Consider the following 22,411-nt stretch of genomic DNA (forward strand, 5'->3'; position numbering starts at 1 on the left):
AATATACTTATTGTGATGTAATTTATAAATATTTCTTAAAAAATTTCATAATTTTATCTTTTAATGTATTATTTCAAAGTTGGACTAAGAATTTTTGAATGCTCCAATAAGTTTTATAGCCATTAATATTAGTAATTAAATAATTCTAACAAAAGCCCAAACCAAAATCAAATCAATACTAATGCTAACAAAAGATATTCAATTCAATACCACGAACGAGAATGTATTGAATATCTATTTTTTGTTTTACAATAATTTAGATAAAAATGTATAACCTATTTTTATTTTTTCTTTAGCGTTTAGTCATGTAATTAATACTCCCTTATTAGTCTACTTATCTTAGCATGACTTAGTACTTTTAGATTATGTTTATTTTTATTATGGTTTTTTAATTAGCAATATTTATATTACATAATTTTATTGTCTTTATTGTTAAATATTTTAGGATAATGTCATGACACATCTCATATTTTGTATTATTTTCTTGAAAAATATATTATATAATTGTATCTTGCTAGGATTAAAGAAATATTTTGAGCACAATTTATATGTTTTGTTCTATGAAGATTTTACCGGGAAAAGAAACCCGAAAAAACCCGAAAAATCAAGAAAACCCGAGAGTGAAAAACCCGAGTTATATTGGGTTGGGTTGGTCTTTGGATTTAATAACCCGACACAATTGGTTTGGTTTGATAAATGTAAAATTCGAACCAACCCGACCTATGTACACCCCTAGTTCCAATGCTAGCCCATCCGAATTCCGTGGCTAGCTCCTACCATTTCAAAGCACGGCTCTAGGATTCACCTTTGGTGCTAATAGGGCCAGTGGATCTACTTTAATTCAATAGTTCTCTAGCAGTTAAATTCTCACATTTGTCGTTTTATTTTAAATATTTATAGTTATCTTATATAGACATAATTGATGTAGATTTTATCCATATAAATTCAATAGAACTTATACGAACTATCAATTAAGTTCGTATTATCTATAATTCTAATGTTATTTTCAGTAAACAATATTTATGCCATTTAGTCCGCGGTTTTAATCACTCATTGAAGTAAAAATCACTCCCTAAACGCTGAAGTAGTAAAAGATTAAATTTGAATTTGACAAAGAAGTCATTTAAGTTAGCTTGAAGTGTTTATTTACAAAACAAAAAAAAAAAAAAAAAAAAAACAAAAAAAATTAACTTGAAGTACAAATGATCTCATCTAAGGAAATAAAAACCTAATGGAGTACACATACCCTTACGCATATAAAAAAGAGCAATACAGTGATCATGAGAACCTTTATACATAAATTAGGAAAATAAAATCATTTTATGAGAATAAGAAAGAGGAAAGAAAGATGTCATACATGATCCAGAATTTAAGATGGGTGCACTATTACAAAAAGATGAATTCATAATATAAATTTTATGGGTTTAATCTTTAGTTGTTTTCATATACATCTATACTCCTCAATGTGTCAGGCTTGGAATTTTTGGAAGAATATACCAAACAAAGAAAGAAAGAAAAAAAGAATGTACTTAATCAATGAGCAACAAGTGGTACTACACATGCCTATGTACGCCAAATTCTAGAAAAAGAAAAGAAAAACAACAAGATAGCTAGAAATAAGATTTAACTGACAACTTCATTTATAGACGTGCACCAGTAATCGCATGATATGATACTTTGAGTTCTGAGTGTACATAATATATATTTAAGTATTTTTAAAAAGTATAACATTATCATACATGATCTAGTGAGGGGAGTATGTGTTCACGTGAACCTGGGAACCTCCTTCGATACGCCCGTGAATGTCGCATGTGCTAATTCTTTCTATTTGCAATTTTATAAATAAAAAGACTAACTTTTAATCAAAAAGAGAGTCATCAGTCTTCTTCATGTTTGTCATCAGTCATCTTCATGTTTGCCAAAAGACATTAAAAAAAACGTTAACCTCTTAATGCTTGAACTACAGTGGTCCACGAGACGTTATACTGTTTACATGGTTATATAAACCCTTCTTGTTTGATGCTCAAAGCACCAAGAAAATCTTAATACTTGAGCTATTAATTGTTATTTGCAATTTTTGTAGTCGAAAAAAGATACTGTAATTATCTAAAATGCCAATTACTGGATATTTTTTTATTTTATTTCTTTTGGTACTGACAACTACTGGATCAACATCTACTGTGGTCGGAGAAATGGTGACTATTCTTAGCATTGATGGAGGTGGTATTAAAGGCATCATTCCTGCCACTGTTCTTTCTTTTCTGGAAAGCCAACTCCACTTACACTGTAAATATATTTTTTATGGCTTCTACTTTCCTGATTGATGAATGATTGTTTTTGAGTCAGGAATTAGACAATGATGAAGATGCAAGACTTGCAGATTACTTTGCTGTAATTGCGGGGACAAGTACAGGTGGCATATTGACCACTATGATAAGTGCTCCAAATGAAAAGGGTCGTCCTTTATTCGCTGCCAAAGATACTATATCATTTTACTTCGAGCATGGCCCTAAGATTTTTCCACCTGGGTACATATAGTTTTTATATATTTAACAATGGTATTCTAAGATTAGCTTTTATACAAAAATGGAGTATAAATATTATTACACTATTAGATCACCTAAAAGATATAAAGATAAGAGTTTGTTGCTTAGAAAATCATTCAACTATCCAAAATTACTGACTAAAGTCACTGAACTATAACTATTTCACACAAATGATCATTCAACCAAAATTATGATCAAACTTTTCGGTGAAAAAATTTGACATGGCAGTCTTTATGGATTTTTTATATTTTTTGGACCAAATAAAATAGTTGACACCCAAAGAAAACATAAAATATTCACCCATACACCCAAACTAATCGGCTAAAATGCATCCCTGCTACAAAAACATCTCTTCTTCTTATAAACTACATAACAGTTCTCTTCTTCTTTTTATAGTTTAACCTCGTACCTATTATTATTTTATAAAAAGCATATGTGTTGCTTTACTTGTACCCATTATTATTTTAAGGAGAAAAGATTAAAAGAATAAAAAATCACGATAATGATGAAACCAAAACAATATCAAGGAAATCAAATGAGTCAAGAAAAGGAGTGTAGTTTCGCATTAAAAATAGTTGCTTAGTAAGAGCAATTGTGTAGTTACTGGTATATTATAGTCCAAAAATATTTTATTTGGTGGATTTTTTAGGTCTTGTTTGGATGTTAATTATTTTATTTAGTCCAAAAATATATATAAAATTCTATGTGTGCTGTCATGTCTCATTTTTTCATCGAAAAGTTTAATAATTCCGGTTGAGTGATCATATGTGTGCAATAGTCATAGTTCAATGACTTTCCTGTTTGCCCATAATTTTAGATAAATGAATGATCTTCTGAGTAATGAACTCTTAAAGATAATTATCTATAGTAAGTGAAATTTACAATTTAAAAAATCAGTCAAGGATAACCTATTATGACAAGCAAAAACTGTATAGATAGTGCAAAAAGTTGTATGTTTTTTATAATAGTATTAAAACAGATTTGGTTTCAATTGCAGTGCCTCGCCTCCCTTTTTCGCCCCCAAATTTGATGGAAAATATCTTCACAAAGTTTTACAAGAGAAGTTGGGAGAGACTCGTTTGCATCAGACTTTAACAAATGTTATCGTTCCAACCTTTGACATGAAAAACTTTCAGCCAACAATATTCACCAAATGGAGGTAAGTCTTTCATAAATCATACTCCCTCTATTTCAAATTAGATGAGTGTATTGGGAAAAAACTGAATTTACATTGAAGGTGACGTGGCATGACACGAGGACTAGTCAAATGGTCAAAACATTATAATCAGTTAAGAGGCACGAGTGATAACAGATACGGGGAAAGGAAAGCTAAATAGCCACGAGAGGCAATTCGAATAATACAAACTTCGTACCTATTTAGGTCATTTAAAGCCAAGAGATCAGAAGGCATTGAAGACATAGATATGATGATGAAAAGGAGTCCAAATTCAATATTAAATACCCAATACGTTAGAGAATTGGTATTAAATAGGAATGATTGTGTAACGTCTTATTTATTGTCATTTATTGCTCATAATTGTCTCATTAAGACTAAGGTATTACTCCTTTACTTAGAATCAACTATAAAAGGAGGAGGTCAGGTCATTTGTAAGGACAGAGGATATCATCAACATTACATTGGAATACAAATCTATTTACTGCTTATTTGTCATTCTCAAAAAATCTATTATTTCTTTTTCATCTCCTGATTATCAGTAGCCCGAATTTCTATTTGTCTTTAGCTTTGACCAAAGAATCATATTTTTGGTTAAACAAATTGGTTCCGTTACCGGGAAACTGATAATCTTTTCTTTGAAGCTACGTTTTATTCGTCTTTATCAACATGTCAAACAATAACAACAACAATAACAGTGATAACACATTGGGAAACCATGAAAATCAAGGAGACCTACCGAACATTGGCGTGGTTCCCTCCCCTCCAGATTCACCACGTCAATCTCGTGAAGGCACTCCTGCTCCTGAATTCCGTGCTGATCAACAAGAACAATCTGAACATTTTGAAGGAGGTGCAAATGAAGCTTTACAAAAGCTAATTGATGCACAGGTCGGCAAAGCTCTTCAGGCTCTAGTTAGTCGATTGCCTGCTGTACCACCCACACCAACTCCTAATAATAATACATTGGAGAATCCTCGTTCTGGTCTTGTTAATTCTGGAAATGGAGGAACTATCAGTGAACCACAGGAAGGGGGACCATGTAATTCAAATAATTCCTATTTGCAAAATTTAGTACTAACCTTGCAGAAACAGATTAAGGAACAAAATGAGCGTATTGAGCAAATCCCTGGAGTTCCGCCTGTAATAAAAGGAGTAGACATGGACAAATACTCACAACAACCTTGGAAGCCAAGTGCTGCTCCCCTTCCAATTCCGAAAAAGTTCAAAATGCCTGACATCCCGAAATATGATGGTACTACAGACCCACGTGACCACGTGACTGCATTTACAACAGGCGTGAAAGGCAACGACTTGACCAAACAAGAAATTGAATCAGTACTGGTCAAGAAATTTGGAGAAACACTCACCAAGGGTGCATTAACCTGGTATTCTCTTTTATCTGAAAATTCTATAAATTCTTTTGCTGAGCTTGCAGATTCTTTTATTAAAGCACACTCGGGAGCTCAAAAGGTTGAGAAAAGAATGGAAGATATTTTCAAAATCAAACAAGGGGATTCAGAGTTGCTCAGAGACTTTGTTGATAGATTCCAGCGTGAAAGAATGACTCTACCCCGTGTACCTAACAACTGGGCTGCAATAGCTTTTGCAAGTAATTTAAATGACAAAAGTTCTAAAGCCACGAGAAGACTCAAAGAAAGCCTTCGAGAATTCCCTGCAACCACGTGGAATGATGTTTACAACAGGTACAGTAAGAAGCTGCGAATTGAAGAAGATACCATACCTAAGTTTCATCATGAAGAAAGGAGTGGTTCCAAAAGATCAGAAACCGAAAAAAGATCAGGTAAAAACATGTACGATCCGTATATAGGACCTGCAGGAAAAGACTCACGGTCAAAACAAGATAGCCAGCAATATGATCAAAAATCGAGGAACAGGGAATCTGGTTCTTCATCAAGATTCAGAAATGATCGGAACAGACAAGAGTCACGAGATGATGACAGAAGTTTAAAGGCAAGGTTCAGCGGATATAACTTTAATGTCACTACCTCCGAGCTCGTGGCTATTTTGAGAAGCATGGGAGATAAGGTAGGATAGCCAAAAGAGATGCGGTTAAATCCAAATAGATGCAATCCAGATCATTAGTGCGAATTCCACAATGATCACGGGCACAAAACTTCAAAATGTAGATTCTTGCTGAGTGAAGTGGATCATCTATTGAAGCAAGGGTACCTCACTGAGTTATTTAGTGAAAGAGGTAAACAAGCCTATATGAAAAATAGGCAAGAGCCACCAAAGCCTCCTTCACCCAAGAGAACAGTGAAGGTGATAAGTGGGGGAGAAGATATTCACGGCATAACCTACATAGCTTCCAACAAGGTTTCTAAAGTAACAATTACACACGGGAAACGGGTACGGCAGGTTTTAGAAAATGAAAGTATTTCATTCGATGATGCAGATACCGAAGGAGTGATAACCCCACATAATGACGCACTAGTAATATCTTTACTTGTACATGATACTAATGTAAAACGAGTTTTGATTGATCCAGGGAGTTCCGTAAATATTATACTACTAAGGGTATTACGTGAAATGCAAGCTGAAGACAAAATGATACCCAAGGCGCATACCTTGTCAGGCTTCGACAATTCAAGTGTGGTAACAAAAGGAGAGGTAATTCTAACAACTTTTGCTGCAGGTGTTGTTAAAGAAACTAAATTTCAGGTAGTTGATATGGAAATGGCCTATAATATGATCATGGGGAGGCCTTGGATCCATGATATAGATGCTGTTTCATCCACTCTACATCAAGCTATTAAATTTCCATCACTATGGGGGATTTGTCAAATTCGAGTGGATCAACAAACAACCATGAGTATCAATGCTGTAACAGATACGAGCACCATAAACAAAGAAAAATAGCAATTACAGGAAACAGTTGAAGGTGTTAGCAATCAAACCTCAACTGAGCGAGAGAAAACAGATTTAGACTCGAGACCTGATATAATTCAAGAACCTGAGGAGAATGAAAATATCAAAAAAACCATCGAAGAACTCGAGGCTGTGATATTATTTGAGCAGTGGCCTGAACGGAAAGTTTATGTTGGAGCTAATTTAAACTCAAACATGTGAGGTATGTTAATTGAATTTCTAAAATCTAACGTGGACTATTTTTCTTGGTCCCATGCTGACATGACAGGGATACCACCGGATGTGATGACTCATGAATTAAACGAAGACCCATCCTTTACACTAATAAAGCAAAAGAAAAGAAAGCAAGGAGCTTTCAAAAATCAAATGATTCAAGATGAGGTCCAAAAGCTATTAAAAATTGGGTAAATACGCGAGGTAAAGTATCCTAATTGGTTAGCAAACACAGTTGTTGTACCTAAGAAAAACGGTAAGTAGCGGGTTTGCGTGGATTATACAGATCTTAACAAAGTCTGCCCAAAAGATTCTTTCCCTTTACCGCATATAGATCAGTTAATTGATACAACTGCAGGACATGAACTTTTGAGTTTTTTAGATACATATTCGGGGTACAACCAAATTAAAATGGACCCCAGTGACGAAGAAAAAACTTCTTTCATCACAGACAGGGGACTTACTGTTATAAAGTAATGCCCTTTGGTCTCAAAAATGCTGGAGCAACCTATCAAAGGTTGGTCACCAAAATGTTCCAAGAATATTTAGGAAAAACCATGGAGGTATATATAGACAATATGCTCGTCAAAATCCAGCATTCTCATGATCATATTTCTCATTTATCTGTTACATTTGAAATTTTACGAAAATTTAATATGAAACTCAATACAGAAAAATGTGCATTTGGGGTTGCCTCAGGCAAATTTTTGGGCTTTCTCGTTTCTAACCGTGGTATTGAGGTAAATCCTTCTCAGATCAAAGAAATAGAAGAGATCCCTAATATCCTTACAAGTAAAAAAGAAGTCCAAAGGCTAACGGGAAGAATTGCATCCTTGGGGAGATTTATTCCCAAATCTTCAGAAAAATGCTTTAAATTTTTCTCCGCACTCAAAAAGCAAGATCATTTTGAATGGAACAAAGATTGCCAACAAGCCCTTAGAAATTTAAAAGCTTACTTGTCAAATCCACCATTATTGGCAAAACCAAAAGAAGGAGAAAAGCTACTCATCTATTTGGTCGTGTCAGAAGTTGCGGTAAGTGCTGTTTTAGTCCGTGAGGACCAAGGTAAACAATCTCCTATCTATTATGTAAGCAAGTCTTTATTAGATGCTGAAACACGATATCCACAACTAGAAAAATTAGCATTAGCTTTGATCATGACATCTAGAAAATTAAGACCTTATTTACAAAGTCATCCCATTGCTGTAATTACTGCTTTTCCATTACGAAACATTTTGCATAAACATGAATTGTCAGGGAGGTTAGCAAAATGGGCTATAGAATTAAGTGAATACAAAATCATTTATCAACCTAGGATTGCTATAAAATCTAAAGTATTATCCGATTTCGTAGCTGATTTTAGCCAGGGGATGCATTTAGAATTAGAAAAAGAATTAAAAGTTTTTAATGGTGCAAACCCGGGGCCTTGGATTTTATTCACTGATGGTTCGTCTAATGTAAAAGGAGCAGGTCTGGGTATAGTTCTCATACCACCTACGGGTGAAACTATTAGGTAAGCTATAAAATGTCATTCTATAACTAACAATGAAGTAGAGTACGAGGCTGTGATTGCGGGTTTAGAATTGGCAAGAGAACTCGGCATAACACAAATTATAATCAAGAGTGATTCTCAACTCGTGGTCAATCAAATGCTGGGGACTTATACAGCCAGGGAAACTCGAATGCAAGAATATCTCGAAAAGGTACGGGAACTAATAAAGCAATTCCAAACTTGGAAGGTAATGCAGATCCCAAGAGATGAGAATGTGGAGGCAGATGCTTTAGCTAATCTCGCATCTGCAGCTGACGTAGCAAATGACGCAAATGCTTCAGTCATACATTTATTTCATTCCGTTCTCGAACCTGATAAGAATGAGGTAAATTTTAATCATTTAACATGGGATTGGAGAAACGAAATTATTGCTTTTTTACAGCACGGAACCGTGCCTAATGACAAAGGGAAGGCTCACGCGCTTCGCAAAAAAGCCGCTCGATATTGTTTATATCAAGGAAATCTTTATCGAAAGATGTTCGGTGGACCACTAGCAAGGTGTCTCGGACCCTCTCAAACAGAATATGTGATGAGGGAAGTGCACGAAGGACATTGTGGAAATCACGCAGGGGGAAGGTCACTGGTAAGAGCATTGATTTGAGCAGGATATTATTGGCCTAAGATGGAAGAAGAGGCAAACAGTTTCGTGTCCAAATGTGATAAATTTCAAAGATACGACAATAATATGCATAGACCAGCTAAGTTACTACACCCTGTTATAGCCCCGTGGCCCTTTATGAAATGGGGAATGGATATCGTAGGTCCACTACCACAAGCAAAGGGTCAGGTAAAGTTTCTACTTGTACTCACAGATTATTTCACTAAATGGGTAGAAGTAGGAGCATTTAAATAAGTACGAGAGAAGGAAGTTAAAGACTTCATATGGCGAAATATAATGTGCCACTTTGGAGCACCAAAGGAGATCGTGTGTGACAATGGACCATTCATAGGATTGCAAATCACCGAATTTCTTCAAAGTTGGCAGATTAAAAGGATAACATATACGCCATACCATTCAGTGGGTAATGGACAAGCGGAATCCACAAACAAAGTCATTATCAACAACTTGAAGAAGAGGTTACAGGATTCAAAAGGTAATTGGTCTGAGATATTACCTGGAGTACTATAGGCTTATCGTACAACGACAAAAACGAGCACTGGAGAAACACCATTTTCCATGGTTTATGGTGCGGAAGCCTTAATTCCAGTTGAAATAGGTGAACCGAGCACACGGTACGTTCAGGAAACGGAGGAATCTAATGATGAAGAGATGCGGGTCAACCTTGATTTGCTTGAAGGAAGAAGAGAAGCTGTATTAGTAAGAATGGTAGCACAAAAGCAAGTAATTGAACGATATTACAATAGGAAAACACGCCTCAGATTTTCAAAAATTGGGGACTTCGTGCTTAAAAAGGTGTTCCAATCTGCAAAGGCTGCTAATTCAGGAAAGCTAAGTCCAACGTGGGAAGGACCATACAGAGTTCGTGACATTGAAGGAAAAGGAGCATACGATTTGGAGACAATGGACGGCAAAGTTTTACCCTCACATTGGAATGCCGTCCATTTAAAGAGATATTTCTTTTGAGAAAGTACCCACGGTCAGGTATCACCATGTTAAAATTTTTCTTTTGAATTATTAAAGTTTTACTAACGATTTTAGATGCTAGGCAAAAACCCTAACTCGTGCCAAATGATGAGTCACGGCCTGCAAGGCAAAAAGGAGTATTCTAAAATTCCCAGCCCAGGGTTACAATTAATCTGATGGAAATACACACGAGTTAGACAGTCTTCATCTATAATCGCACCTCCGAGTCCCGTATATTTTTCTGTTTCAGGAAAAGGACCAAATTGAAAGAAATAAACAAGTGCTCGAGGCTTCATACTTCACCGCTCAAACACTTGAGGGACTACATATTACACACAGATATGTGTAGAGAAACAGATACGAATATCGAACAAAAGTCGGCCACAAAGAGACAAGTGTTGAGAAAAAGTTACGAAGTCTTCAGCATTCATCATCGTGTTCAACAAACACAAGACATTCATCATAATGTTTTTCCCATGAGAACAACAGAGTCATCTCTCAAACTCATAAACGAAGTCACCTCTCAAACCCTTCCTAATATATAAAGATAGGGTCATGACTATGTACTGAAACAGGTTATGAAGAAAAACCTTGTTTATTTTATATTATGTAAATATCTGTTACCAGAAAAACAGCTACGATAAAGTTATAGATGTATTTTAATACATGTAATAGTCAAAAAACTTGTTAAAGTTCATGAATAAAAACTTGTCAAAGTTGTTTCATACAAAACATGTGTATTCCTATTTCTTTCATCGTATTATAACACCATTATGAAGTTGAGACGTCTTCTTCATTAAGTGTCGATAAAATAAAAGGGCCCTCTTTTATAAGCCTCATGTTGATAATCCATGAGAAGAATCATAAAGCATTTTCAAAGGATAAAAATGCTAAGCTATTCTATAAGTCCTAGATAAATAGGCAAGAATAGAATATACAGAAGTACCGATAAAACTTCTTAATATAAAAGACTAAGTACAAACTTAGTCAGCAAAATATTTGTTTTTTTACAAATACCCCATTATGATAACTGGGGACTTCATCAAAAGATCCCTTAAAGTTTCCAAAGGATAACACCACCAGTTAATAAAGAAAAAACAGTAAAGTTTGAAATACATTCAACTAGTCACTGAAGGGGTTGGAACATCAGAAGTTGCAATCTCATTTTCAGGGGCAGTCACAGGCACGGTAACAACTTCTGAGGGAGCAGCAATAGGAGCAGTTTCAACTGGGCCTAGAGTGTTAAATTCACCGAGGGAAGCAAGAGTCACGGGAGCTTCCATGGACTGTGTCATAGAAGTTCACCCTCGGGAGCCTGAATTGCAACTCCAATTGCCGCAGTAGCCACTTTTTCATTTAAAAGCTCTTCTGCCCCAGGAGTTCCAAGTGCAGGAGAAGGAGTATCAACTGGTTGTTGGCTTTTTTCAATAGTGTATAAGACTTTGGCTAATTTAGATTGCAAATCAAAGTTTTCTTGAGTAGTTTCCATCAAAGCATCATGACGACATTTTAGAAAAGCCCAACTTACCTCTATGTTGAAGTTCTCCTCAAGAAGTTCATACTCCCTTTCCCACATAGCAAGATCGTTCTTCAATATCTGGTGTTCAGCTAAGTGGGAGTCAAGGTAAGCTTCAAGGGAGGAATGAGAACTCTTCAAAGCACATATCTCGTCAGAGGAGATCCTTAAGTCAGCCTGAGCTTGAGTCAAGCTTTGTACTAACTCCCCTGCATATTCTTCTTTCTTCTCCACAAGTGCCTTAAGCTCTCTGATTTCTTCACTAGCCTTTGATAATTGTTCTAAAAATAAGTACTCCAAAAGCTCCTTATCTTTTTCAAGTTGGCTTGAAGAAGCCTTGTCAATTGCTAGCTTAGAAGTCAAACCACGCTTTTGCTGCTCCAGGTGATTTCTACTTTCTTGCAACTCCTCTATGGTCCCCTGAGCATTCTCAAACTGCTCCTTCCAGTTTGCTGCCTCAAGCTGGGTATCCTTGGCTATTCTCCTAGCCTCAGAGATAGCCTTCGCAGACTCTCGATCCTTCTTCTCTAGAGTGGAGATTCTTCCCATTAACTCAGTACCAATAAGATTAGCATACAAGGGAAAGGAATCAAATGTGAGAATATAGAGAGATATAAAAAAACTTGTAAGTTAAAAGAGAAGTACCTTCAAGGTAGAATGAACTATGTCATTCATCAGAGTCAAACAACTGTGGCTCTCCATCTTCTTCTTCTCAATATCTCCGATTAGAGGCTCGAGCCAAACATCAGCTCCACCAGTCTTTCTCAAAAGGCTATGATAGGCAGGAACTTCAAGAGTAACACTTCTCATAGCCATGCCTCTGCAACTAGAACCCGCCTCTGTATGCTGAACAGAGGGAGGGGGAACAATGGAAGGGGAAGTAGTAGAAGAGGTAAAAACAATGGGAGCTGTGGGAGTCAAAGCAGGGATAGTAGGAGCAGATATGGGAACCAAAACAGGTAAGGAAACAGGAGTCGATAAAATAGGCAAAGAAATACTCGTGGTTGTCAAAGAAATAAAAGGAATAGAAGGAATAGAAGAAATGGAAGTAGAAGAAGAGCGGGGAGTTTCATCAAGAACTGGTCCAAACTCTCCACTCTCAAAACCACTAACAAAGAGACGTCGAATTGATTCGTTAGAGCCTCTTGGAGTGGTATCCTCTTACGAAAGGATTTGAATAGGCTCGGAGATAGAGGCTCGAGCAGGAGTATCTTCAACTTCATCTCCATCAATGACGCGTCTCCTGGCTCTTGGCCTAGCTATCAAAGAGGTATTCTCTTCTTCCTCATTCTCAGAACATTCTTCTACAACTTTTCTTTTTGGTAGCGTGGCCCGAGTCTTTACCAAATTAAGTAAAGCGGTTGAAGACACTCGAATGGCAACGACTACCTCAACTGTAATACCCCTGATACCAAATCCTGATAAAAAGAGGGATAAAGAATTAAAATAAGAAAGAATTCAATATACGGCAAAGCATAAGGAAATACATACCATGGGTCTTCACTTTCCAAACATTCAAAAGAGAAATTGATTTTCAAGTTCTTGCCTCCATAGGCGCAATCTTCAAAATTAAATCTAACCAACCACGGAAGTTAGGAACGTGTTCCACATCTCCCATGGTTGCTACGAAAATCCAAAAAGATATGAGATTAGAAAAGAAATCAAAATTCTTAAAAAAATAGATACGGTAAGAAAAAGAAAAATTTACGTGCAAAATTCCACTTCTCAGGGAAGGGAATGTTTGTTTCACCCAACAAATCCACCGTACGTACAACAACATAACGACAATACCACCCTCGATCCTTGTCATCTTCGGGGTTTACCAAAACCTTCTTGCTTCTTGTAGTCAAGGTAAAAACTCCATGGCGGAATAATTTGGGGTGGTATAGGTGAATAAGATGGGAAAAGGTAAAATTAACATTGGCTTTGGTAGACAAATACCTTAAGCAAGCCACAGCTCTCCAAACAAGAGGACCTACTTGTGCTAAGAAAATTTTGAAAAAGTGGCAAAATTCAAGTATAACTGGGTCAATGGCAGGATTAAATCCCAAAGTAAAGGGATAAGTGTAAACGAAAGAGAATCCAATTCTGAAAGAAGAAATTCTCTGGTTTGGGGCAAGAATCATCATACGAAGATTATCTCTCCAATTACAATCTTTCCTAACAGTGGGAATCACAAGTTTAGTTATTAAAGAAGGATAGGTGTCAGCTTTTTCTAAATTTTTAACTTGTTCTTGGAAAGATCTTCTATCATTCCCAAAAGATAAATCATTGGGTATGATTTCTTCAACTAAATGTTCCTGAGTAGGTTTAGAAAGTTCTTTACCTTTAGAAGAGGGGGTCTTTGGGATAGAACTCCTAATACTAGAAGAAGAAGAAGAAGCAGAACCAGATGAACCACCACGAGTGGATCCTAGGCTCAAGTTCTGAAGCCTACCTCCTTTGCCTCTCCTATGTCTTACGGGGTAATTGGGGAAGTGATCTAGAATTGGAACTTTTCTAGGGTTAGGGTTTAGAGATGACATTGTTGAAAAAGGATGAACTAAAGGGGAAAAAAGCAGAAGTGAATAATAAATTGCTTGTTGAAGATCTATGAAGAAGAAAACAAAAGAAAGAGGGTTAAATATGTTTATAATGACAATCGTCAAACTTAGAAGTGTAATGATGGAAAGCCTATAATAAAGGCAACTATCACTTCGTGAATAGTGGGAATGAAGAAGCCTTGAAAAAAGGGCGCAGAATTGCAGAACCAATCAGAAAGTGACACGTGTGTAGAGCATTAAATAAAAGGTGACACGTATGTAAAGCATTAATTAGAAGGGACAATTGAAGCGTCAGTACTGTCATAGTATTAATTACGGCAAAAATTCTCTTTTTATGAAGATCCACTTCCCAAATATTTAATTGATAAATAAATGGAAAGTGGGGGGACTATCTGTATTGGGAAAAAACTGAATTTACATTGAAGGTGACGTGGCATGACAGGAGGACTGGTCAAATGGTCAAAACATGATGATCAGTTAAGAGGCACGAGTGACAATAGATACGGGGAAAGGAAAGCTAAATAGGCACGAGAGGCAATTCGAATAATACAAACTTCGTACCTATTTAGGTCATTTAAAGCCAAGAGATCAGAAGGCATTGAAGACATAGATATGATGACGAAAAGGAGTCAAAATTCAATATTAAATACCCAATACGTTAGAGAATTAGTATTAAATAGGAATGATTGTGTAACGTCTTATTTAATGTCATTTATTGCTCATAATTGTCTCATTAAGACTAAGGTATTACTCATTTACTTAGAATCAACTATAAAAGGAGGAGGTCAGGTCATTTGTAAGGACAGAGGATATCATCAACATTACATTGGAATACAAATCTATTTACTGCTTATTTGTCATTCTAAAAAAATCTATTATTTCTTTTTCGTCTCCTGATTATCAGTAGCCCGAATTTCTATTTGTCTTTAGCTTTGACCAAAGAATCATATTTTTGGTTAAACAATGAGGTACTTTCCTTTTTAGTCTGTTTCAAAATAAATAATACATTTCTAAATTTGGAAAATAATTCAACTTTGAACTATTCATTTTACCCATATTACTCTTAATGAGAAGCTTTTATATCTACACAAATATCATGGCCCCACAAAGCTTTTACCCCTTAAACTTTTAAGATCATAAGTTACAAAATCTTTCTCTTTTTCTTAAACACCGTGCCAAGTCAAACTATCTCATCTAAATTGAAACGGAGGGAGTATCATTTGGATTTCTAATTGCAAATATTGCCATTTCTAGTAATTATTCTTTAATTTGAAACAAATACAGATAGCAACTCACCTCATTTGGACGCTAAGATGTCTGACATATGCATTGATACCTTGGCAGCTCCAACTTATTTTCCTCCATATTACTTTGAGAATGATGATGGTAAAGGAAATCAGTATGAATTCAATCTTATTGATGGTACTATGTTGCTGGCAATCCGGTACATTCCCTCATATAAATCATCTTAATTCTGAATCTTCTTTTGTTAGATATTCCAAAAGAATTAATTTAGATATCTGTTTAACTAGTGTGGATTATTTCACGTGATTTTTTCAACATGCATGCTCATTATTATATAAAAGATCAGCATGTCAATTAACATATATATATATATATATATACTTCCTCTGTTCCAGTTTATGTGAATCTATTTCTTTTCTGGTCCGTTCCAAAAAGAATGAACTCTTTCTAAATTTGGTAAAAATTTAGCTTAAAGTTACAACTCTACCCTTAATGAGAAGCGTTTATAACCACACAAATACTCTGGGCCCCATTTGGACTTGTTTAGGACCACAAATTCTAAAAGTCTTCATTTTTCTCTTAAACTCTGTGCCCAGTCAAACAGATTCACATAAATTGGAACGGAGGGAGTATATATATATATATATATATATATATATATATATATATATATATATTTATATATATGGTTGACAGGCCTTAGTTGCCCTAAGCACAGTAACCAACAGTGCGGAAACGGATCCATCATTTGCTTCTATCAAGCCATTGGACGTCAAACAAATTTTGCTGCTCTCATTAGGGACTGGCACTTCTGCAGATTTTGCTGGGACATACACAACAAAGGAGGCAGCTAATTGGGGTCTTGTTTCCGGGCTATTTCATAATAATTCGAACCCTCTTAGCGAAATGTTATCTGAAGCAAGTATTATCATGAATGATTATTACATCGCCACCATCTATAGCCCTCTTGGTGCTGAAAAGAATTACCTCAGGATTGAAGTAAGACAATCTCGCTCAAAAACACTATAACACTCCTAATTACTCCATCAGTTCCATTTTATGTGGCGAAATTTGAATTAGCACGGAGTTAATTAAGAGAGAAATGAAGACTTTTGAAACTTATAATGTCAAAAAAGTGATAGATACTTGTAGAACTATAAAAGTTTCTCATCAAGGATAAGATATGATTTAAGTTAAATGGTTACAAACTTAGCTAGCGTTTGAACATAGATTTGGTTGAAACATGCAATAAGAGTTTTTGAAGTTGTGTTGAAAAATAATTTTTGGAAGTTGAAGTTGTGTTTGGACATGCATTTTATTTGAAAAAAAGTTGAAATTTGTGAATGGAAGAGAAGTTTTCACCCATAACTGTCCTAAACCAGTTTTTGAGAACTTGATTTATTTTTATAAACTGATCATATTCCACGAACAAATAATATTTTCAAAAAACTTTTGAAAAAAATTCCCAAAATTTATGGCCAAACAGAAGCTTAGAAAGTTGCCATTCTTTTTTTTTTTTTTTTTTTTTTTTTTTTTGCATTAGACTAAAAATAAAATGCTGTTACATAAATTGAAATAGAGGGAGTATATGATTATTTGAAGTTGATTAATTTAAGAGTGAAAAATTTCTTTACCATTTCCCTTCCTTTTATATTATGTTCCTTCCTTTGTATGTAATAACAGAAAACTACATTAACTGGCACTACTACCGAAATGGATAATGCTACAGAGGCTAATATGAACTTATTGGTACAAATTGGTGAAAACTTGTTGAAGAAACCAGCTTCCAATGGGAATCCTGAAACCAATGAGGAAGATCTAAAGAGGTAAGACATATATCTATGCACCATTATTCTTTATCTATTTAGTCTAACTTTAGTTCGAATTATAAATCTATTTTGTTGCTACTTATAATCACTGTCCTAATTTGTACGCAGGTTTGCGAAATTGCTCTCAGAAAGGAAGAAAAAAGGTGCAAACAAAGCCGACTCATAATAATTATGCTAAAGAATAAGCGCTTGTAAGGCATGCAGTAGGCCGTCAAGTCGTGTGTTGTTTTAGAATATTCGTGTTTTTCAATTTCAGATATAAAATGATGAGAGGGATAAGTTTCAAAAGAAATATCCCTCTCTATGTAATATAATTATAAGGACTATGTAAATTTTTGGTTGTGTTATTCTAAGTCAGACCAATGAAAATTAAAAAAAAATTGCCATTTTATGAATCTTTTTATTCATATATTGCTATTACTACCCCTCCCTTTGAACATAGATCCGAACTCCCACTCAGAATGGGGGGGGGGGGTTTAGTTGGACGGCCATTCTTGTCACGATTCTAAAATCGACCCGATTATGATGACGCTGTTTAACTTGAAAATTGTAATTACAATTAGATTTGATTTTGTGGTTCTAAAAATATGTGATCTATTTTTATGTTAGTTGTTAGGCAATTGATGCTAAGTGAAAGACTGAAAAATAAGGTAGGAGCTTGTAGATAATGTAATAACCAAACCGAATGATCAGAAATCAGGGCCTCGAGCTGACGTACACGGGGCCTCGAGGTCGAGTCGGACGCCTCGCTAAAGGCTGTCGATGAAGGGTTAACAGTTATGATAAATTCAATGGCGGCTTTTTATGGCCAATAATAAGCAATAAATGAAGAACAACAAATAGAACACAATAAATGTAAATAGTGGAGTCAAGAGAATTTGTTAAAAAGCAGGGAGAATGTTCTTGTATTTTTGATATTGTGTATAAGATATCTTACAAAATGACAATGATCCCCTTTATATATGAGAGGGAATCCTAACATAGTGCAAATGCTTTTATTAAAAAGATGTGGGGCTGGTACAGCCATTTAATGCCTTGATTCGTGTCTGAACTAGCCCGCTAGACCTTGCCATCTCTAGCTACGTGCCTTGGGAACTTCCCACTTTTTTTTATCATAACCATCAATTTATACTGCTCCGAGGTCGGACGTCGATAGCCCCTCGGGTGTGAATCTCGGCCATAGCCTCGAGCCTTTAACAACGTGCATACGAGGCGTCGTAATGATCGAAATTGGACCCTCCGATTTTACCATATACAGATAGTCCCCGTGTTTCTTAGAGTGAAACGATAAGAAATGACTTTGATATCCATCTCTTCGAACTTCTTGTGATGATGTTATACTTATGACGTAATCCTTTGTGATAACTGAGGCGTCCCGTCGGTTCACCTTTCCGGAATCAGTCAATGTACTTTTCCATAATCATTCGTTGTACCGTCGATTCATATTCTCCAAAGTGATAATATTGACGTCGGTCCAGTTCCCAAAACGTATTGATTGCGCCTGTCGGTACGTCTTTCAAAGACATTGATTGCGCCGTCGGTTACGCTGCCACCCTTTCTATAAATGGAAGCCTTCTTGAACCAAAACTTCATTCAAATGTTCTTTAATAACCTTTTACCCCTTTCTTCTATTTATCATCATCCATTGTTATTTCTCATGTTTGAGGCCTGTGGCCTTAAGGTTACATGACAGTGTTTTAATCATTGCGCCATGGCCTTTTTCCAAAGCTTTCCCTTCCCGGGCGAGATCATACTGATTTGTTATTGTTGTTGTTTACCCGAGGTAATGAGAGAGAAATCTCAAATGATCTTCGCATTAAAGGATATATGGACCACGAACTTCTACTCATCTCCCTTAATTACCCAGTATGGTGCCTCGCTCCTTTTGCTTTCGGTGGAGTGAGGTGGTGCCATCTACTAACTGTTGCATCCCGCACCGGTGCAACTTCTCAAGAAGTGACTTTACAATTATAGTGCTGGCGAGACCCATACTAGCCAGATTTTTCACCCAGCCACTTCTTCATCTTTTTCTGCTTCTTCGTCATCTTTTTCTTCTTCTTTCTCATCATTTTCTACTTCTTCTTCAATATTGAAGATGTCGTTTGAAAGATCGAGAGGAGGCCTCGAGGGAATGGTTCTCCAAGACTCTTCCCCCGAGGATGTACCCCCTAGAGTAGATTAGGCTTGTAGCTATTATATACATTTTTTTCTTTTTACTTTGGCTTCTCTGTTTCTGTGTAAAGACCATTTGTGGGCTTTTGTAATAATGTGTAAGGACCCTTTGTGGGCTTTTGTAATCATCGTTTGCTAATGAAAAAGTGTTTCTTTAATTTTGTACCTAATTTATGCCGAATTTCCTTTTACTTGCGTTTGTGGAGCATCTGAGTGCATGATTCTACCGATCGGTCCGAATGTCGGGCCTGGGTGTAGATGTTTCCCCGGTGCTTGATCGGTTAAGACGATATCTTGTGGAGCCCTTTGTCATTCCTCAGACTGGGCCCGGATTGAATTAATACGAGCCTAGGCCATCGGGACCCCCGACTTCGAGTTGAATGAGAGTAGGGATTCAAATTTTCAGGACGAAATTTGGACTTTTAGACCCCGTTGATGGTCCTCGAAGGGGGGGGGGGATTCGCTCGGATGTATGAGACTAAAGATAGCATTTAGGCTTTCCAAGGCAGTCCCCGAGTGAGAGTTTGCTCAAGCTCGGGCGACTTGAAAACTTGTTTTGAACTTAGAGAGAAGATAGCCTTAAGGCTTTATAGATAGATCCCGAATGGAGACACGCCTGGACTCGGATAGCCCCTGGATTAAAGTAACCGAGAGGGCGTTTAACTTGATCCGAAGGCGAGAAATAGCCCTAAGACTTTATTAGTTGTCTTTGAGTGAAATTGGCTTGAGCTCAGGTAGCTCGAGGGCCAGAGGATCGGGTAAACAACTCACATTTGCAATAGAAGAAATCCTCGAGGTAGGGTACCACCTCGAGGTCAAGCCCGTGTGAGTAGATTTTAGAGCTTATCTTCTTTTTGACAGAAGTCCTCGAGATCGGGTACCATATCAAGGTTGTAATGATATTAATGGCTCCTTAGAGCCTATCTTCTCTTTGACAGAAGTTCTTAAGATCGGGTACCATCTCGAGGCTTGCAATGATATTAATGGCTCATTAGAGCCTATCTTCTTTTTGACAGAAGTCCTCGAGATCGGGTATCATCTAAGGTTTGCAATGATATTAATGGCTCCTTAGAGCCTATCTTCTTTTTGACAGAAGTCCTCGAGATCGGGTACCATCTTGAGGTTTGTAATGATATTAATGGCTCCTTAGAGCCTATCTTCTCGTTAATAGAAGTCCTCAAGATTGGGTACCATCTCGAGGCTTGCACTGATATAAATTGCTAAGCGACCATGCTAGAACCACGGAACCCAGGAATGCCTAACACCTTCTCCCGGGTTAACAGAATTCCTTATCTAGAATTTTTGGTTCGCAGACTCTTTAAAAATAAAACTTCTTCGATTGGGGATTTAAAATAAACCGGTGACTTGGGACACCATAACTTATTCCAAGTGCCGACTCTGATAAAATAAATAATCCCATTTCGAATAATGTCACTTAAATTGGAAAACTCCCTTTTATCCTCCTCGGGTATGTAAAAAGGAGGTGTGACAGCTCTAGCGACTCTGCTGGGGATAAGAACCCAGAACTTTCGGTTCAGGGTTCAAGAATTCGAGCTTGTTAATGCGATTTTTATTTGGCTTTACTGTTGATATTACTGTAATTTGTGGACTTAATGTGGTAATTGTCATTTACCGCTTTGATATTAATTGAACTGTATTTAAATGTCTTCTTACGCCACCCCTCTGAGTCTTCTGAAAATGGTGCACACGTTCGTGTGGCCCGCTTTTTCTATAGAAATTATACCAAATAGATCGAGGCTGGGCCAGAAACAAGGTCGGGTAGGCTTTAGTGCTTCCGGTACGTTGTAGTATAGAACACAAATCCCAGGTTTTAAACCTAGAATAACGCAACCTCATGTCGGATCCCTAGTATGAATGATTATTTGCATCGCGTGAATATGACGTTGGGGACTCAACACAGGGGTTAGGTCCGTCTAGGACAAGTGTACCCAAAATAAAGACCATCCTGATGCATCCTACGTGCTATGTAAATATTTATTCTGTTTCATCTTGCATGTTGACCGACTAGGAAAAGGAAATAAAGAGAAAAATCAAGAGTGAGGATTTAATCGATTTCTAAAAATCCCGGTATTTGAAAATATCCCGAAAAAGAGAAAAAAAAAGGAAAATGTATTTCAAAAAAAAGTGAGTCAAATATCATGTTTTTATGTCAAAACTGACCGAAGTACGCAAGTCTGATTCTCACCGAATGTGGGATACGTAAGCAACCCATATAAGATTCGGCCTCATTTTTTACAAATAATAAAATAAAGGGTGTTTCGGGGCTTTTGTCAAAATAATAAGCCGACCTAGCTTCTATTGTATTTTAAGTCATTTCTTACCGGAATAGCCTTAGATTACATTTCAATTGTCGAAAGGCTATTTTTGGGAGGAACATGCAAGTCTCTTTAAAAGGTGTCTTTTCCAGTTAAATACTTATCCCCAGCCTCAAAATTTGTTTGGAATTGTGAAGGGGCCACGTTTGCAAAAACAATCATTTTTACTAAAGTAGCAATAAAAGGGGTCTTTGTTTGTTGATTTTCTTTAGAAAACTTGTTTTGCAAAAGAGTGCATAAGAGTCAACCCTAACCTTAACCCTCCGCAGGTACATATGAATACTGTCTAAGACTCATCGCAATCTGTCATAGAACGGGCTCGGCTGCAGCTTCGTAGGTGGTGAGATGATTTAGATAAAGATGACCAAGATTGGGTGAAAGAACAGTTGGGTTCCCTGATAGACATCATGCACATCAAACCCCGGGAGGATTTAATCAAAGCCTTGGTAACCTTCTGGGATCCCGTCCACAATGTGTTCTGTTTTTCGGATTTTAAGCTCACCCCCACTCTGGAATAAATGGCCGGGTATATTGATTTTGGCCAAAAGTTAAGAAAGCAACAACTCATATATCCAAGGGCTCCCTCTTTACATAAGTTCTTCGATCTTCTAAATATTAGCAAACAAATGAATAAGGCTCACGTGAGCAAAGGATGTTGTTCTTTCTACTTCTTGTATTTCAGGTTCGGGCACTCAGTCGGGTTTGAAACACATGAAAAGGGGTTGAATAACAAACAAGACAAGAGCATATGGCAAATTCATCGTCGGTTTGCCTTCATCGTGGCATTTCTAGGGGTCATGGTCTTTCC

At 36.6% G+C, this 22,411-nt stretch overlaps 2 protein-coding genes across 4 annotated transcripts; both read left to right on the top strand.

Annotated features, from left to right (window-relative positions):
* The first annotated feature begins 2,056 nt into the window (after window positions 1–2,056).
* Window positions 2,057–15,459, top strand: LOC138868120 (patatin-T5-like). 3 transcript variants are annotated; one of them, XM_070164864.1, is made up of 4 exons: window positions 2,057–2,232; window positions 2,347–2,528; window positions 3,544–3,705; window positions 15,306–15,459. In XM_070164864.1, exons 1-4 carry the CDS (start codon window positions 2,215–2,217, stop codon window positions 15,307–15,309), a joined length of 366 nt encoding a protein of 121 aa, XP_070020965.1. In that variant the 5' UTR covers window positions 2,057–2,214; the 3' UTR covers window positions 15,310–15,459. The 3 variants fall into 3 exon arrangements, 2 of the variants coding, with proteins under 2 accessions (XP_070020965.1, XP_070020964.1); XM_070164863.1 differs by lacking the exon at window positions 15,306–15,459 and adding an exon at window positions 3,784–3,983; XR_011404207.1 differs by lacking the exons at window positions 2,347–2,528; window positions 15,306–15,459 and having other exon boundaries at window positions 2,057–2,286; window positions 3,544–3,983.
* LOC104233631 (patatin-07-like) lies at window positions 15,335–17,406 on the top strand. The gene is made up of 4 exons (XM_070163416.1): window positions 15,335–15,465; window positions 15,995–16,265; window positions 16,950–17,092; window positions 17,204–17,406. Exons 1-4 carry the CDS (start codon window positions 15,335–15,337, stop codon window positions 17,259–17,261), a joined length of 603 nt encoding a protein of 200 aa, XP_070019517.1. The 3' UTR covers window positions 17,262–17,406.
* Window positions 17,407–22,411: the final 5,005 nt, after the last annotated feature.

The sequence above is a fragment of the Nicotiana sylvestris genome, chromosome 12, assembly GCF_000393655.2.
Source record: "Nicotiana sylvestris chromosome 12, ASM39365v2, whole genome shotgun sequence".
NCBI lineage: Eukaryota > Viridiplantae > Streptophyta > Magnoliopsida > Solanales > Solanaceae > Nicotiana > Nicotiana sylvestris.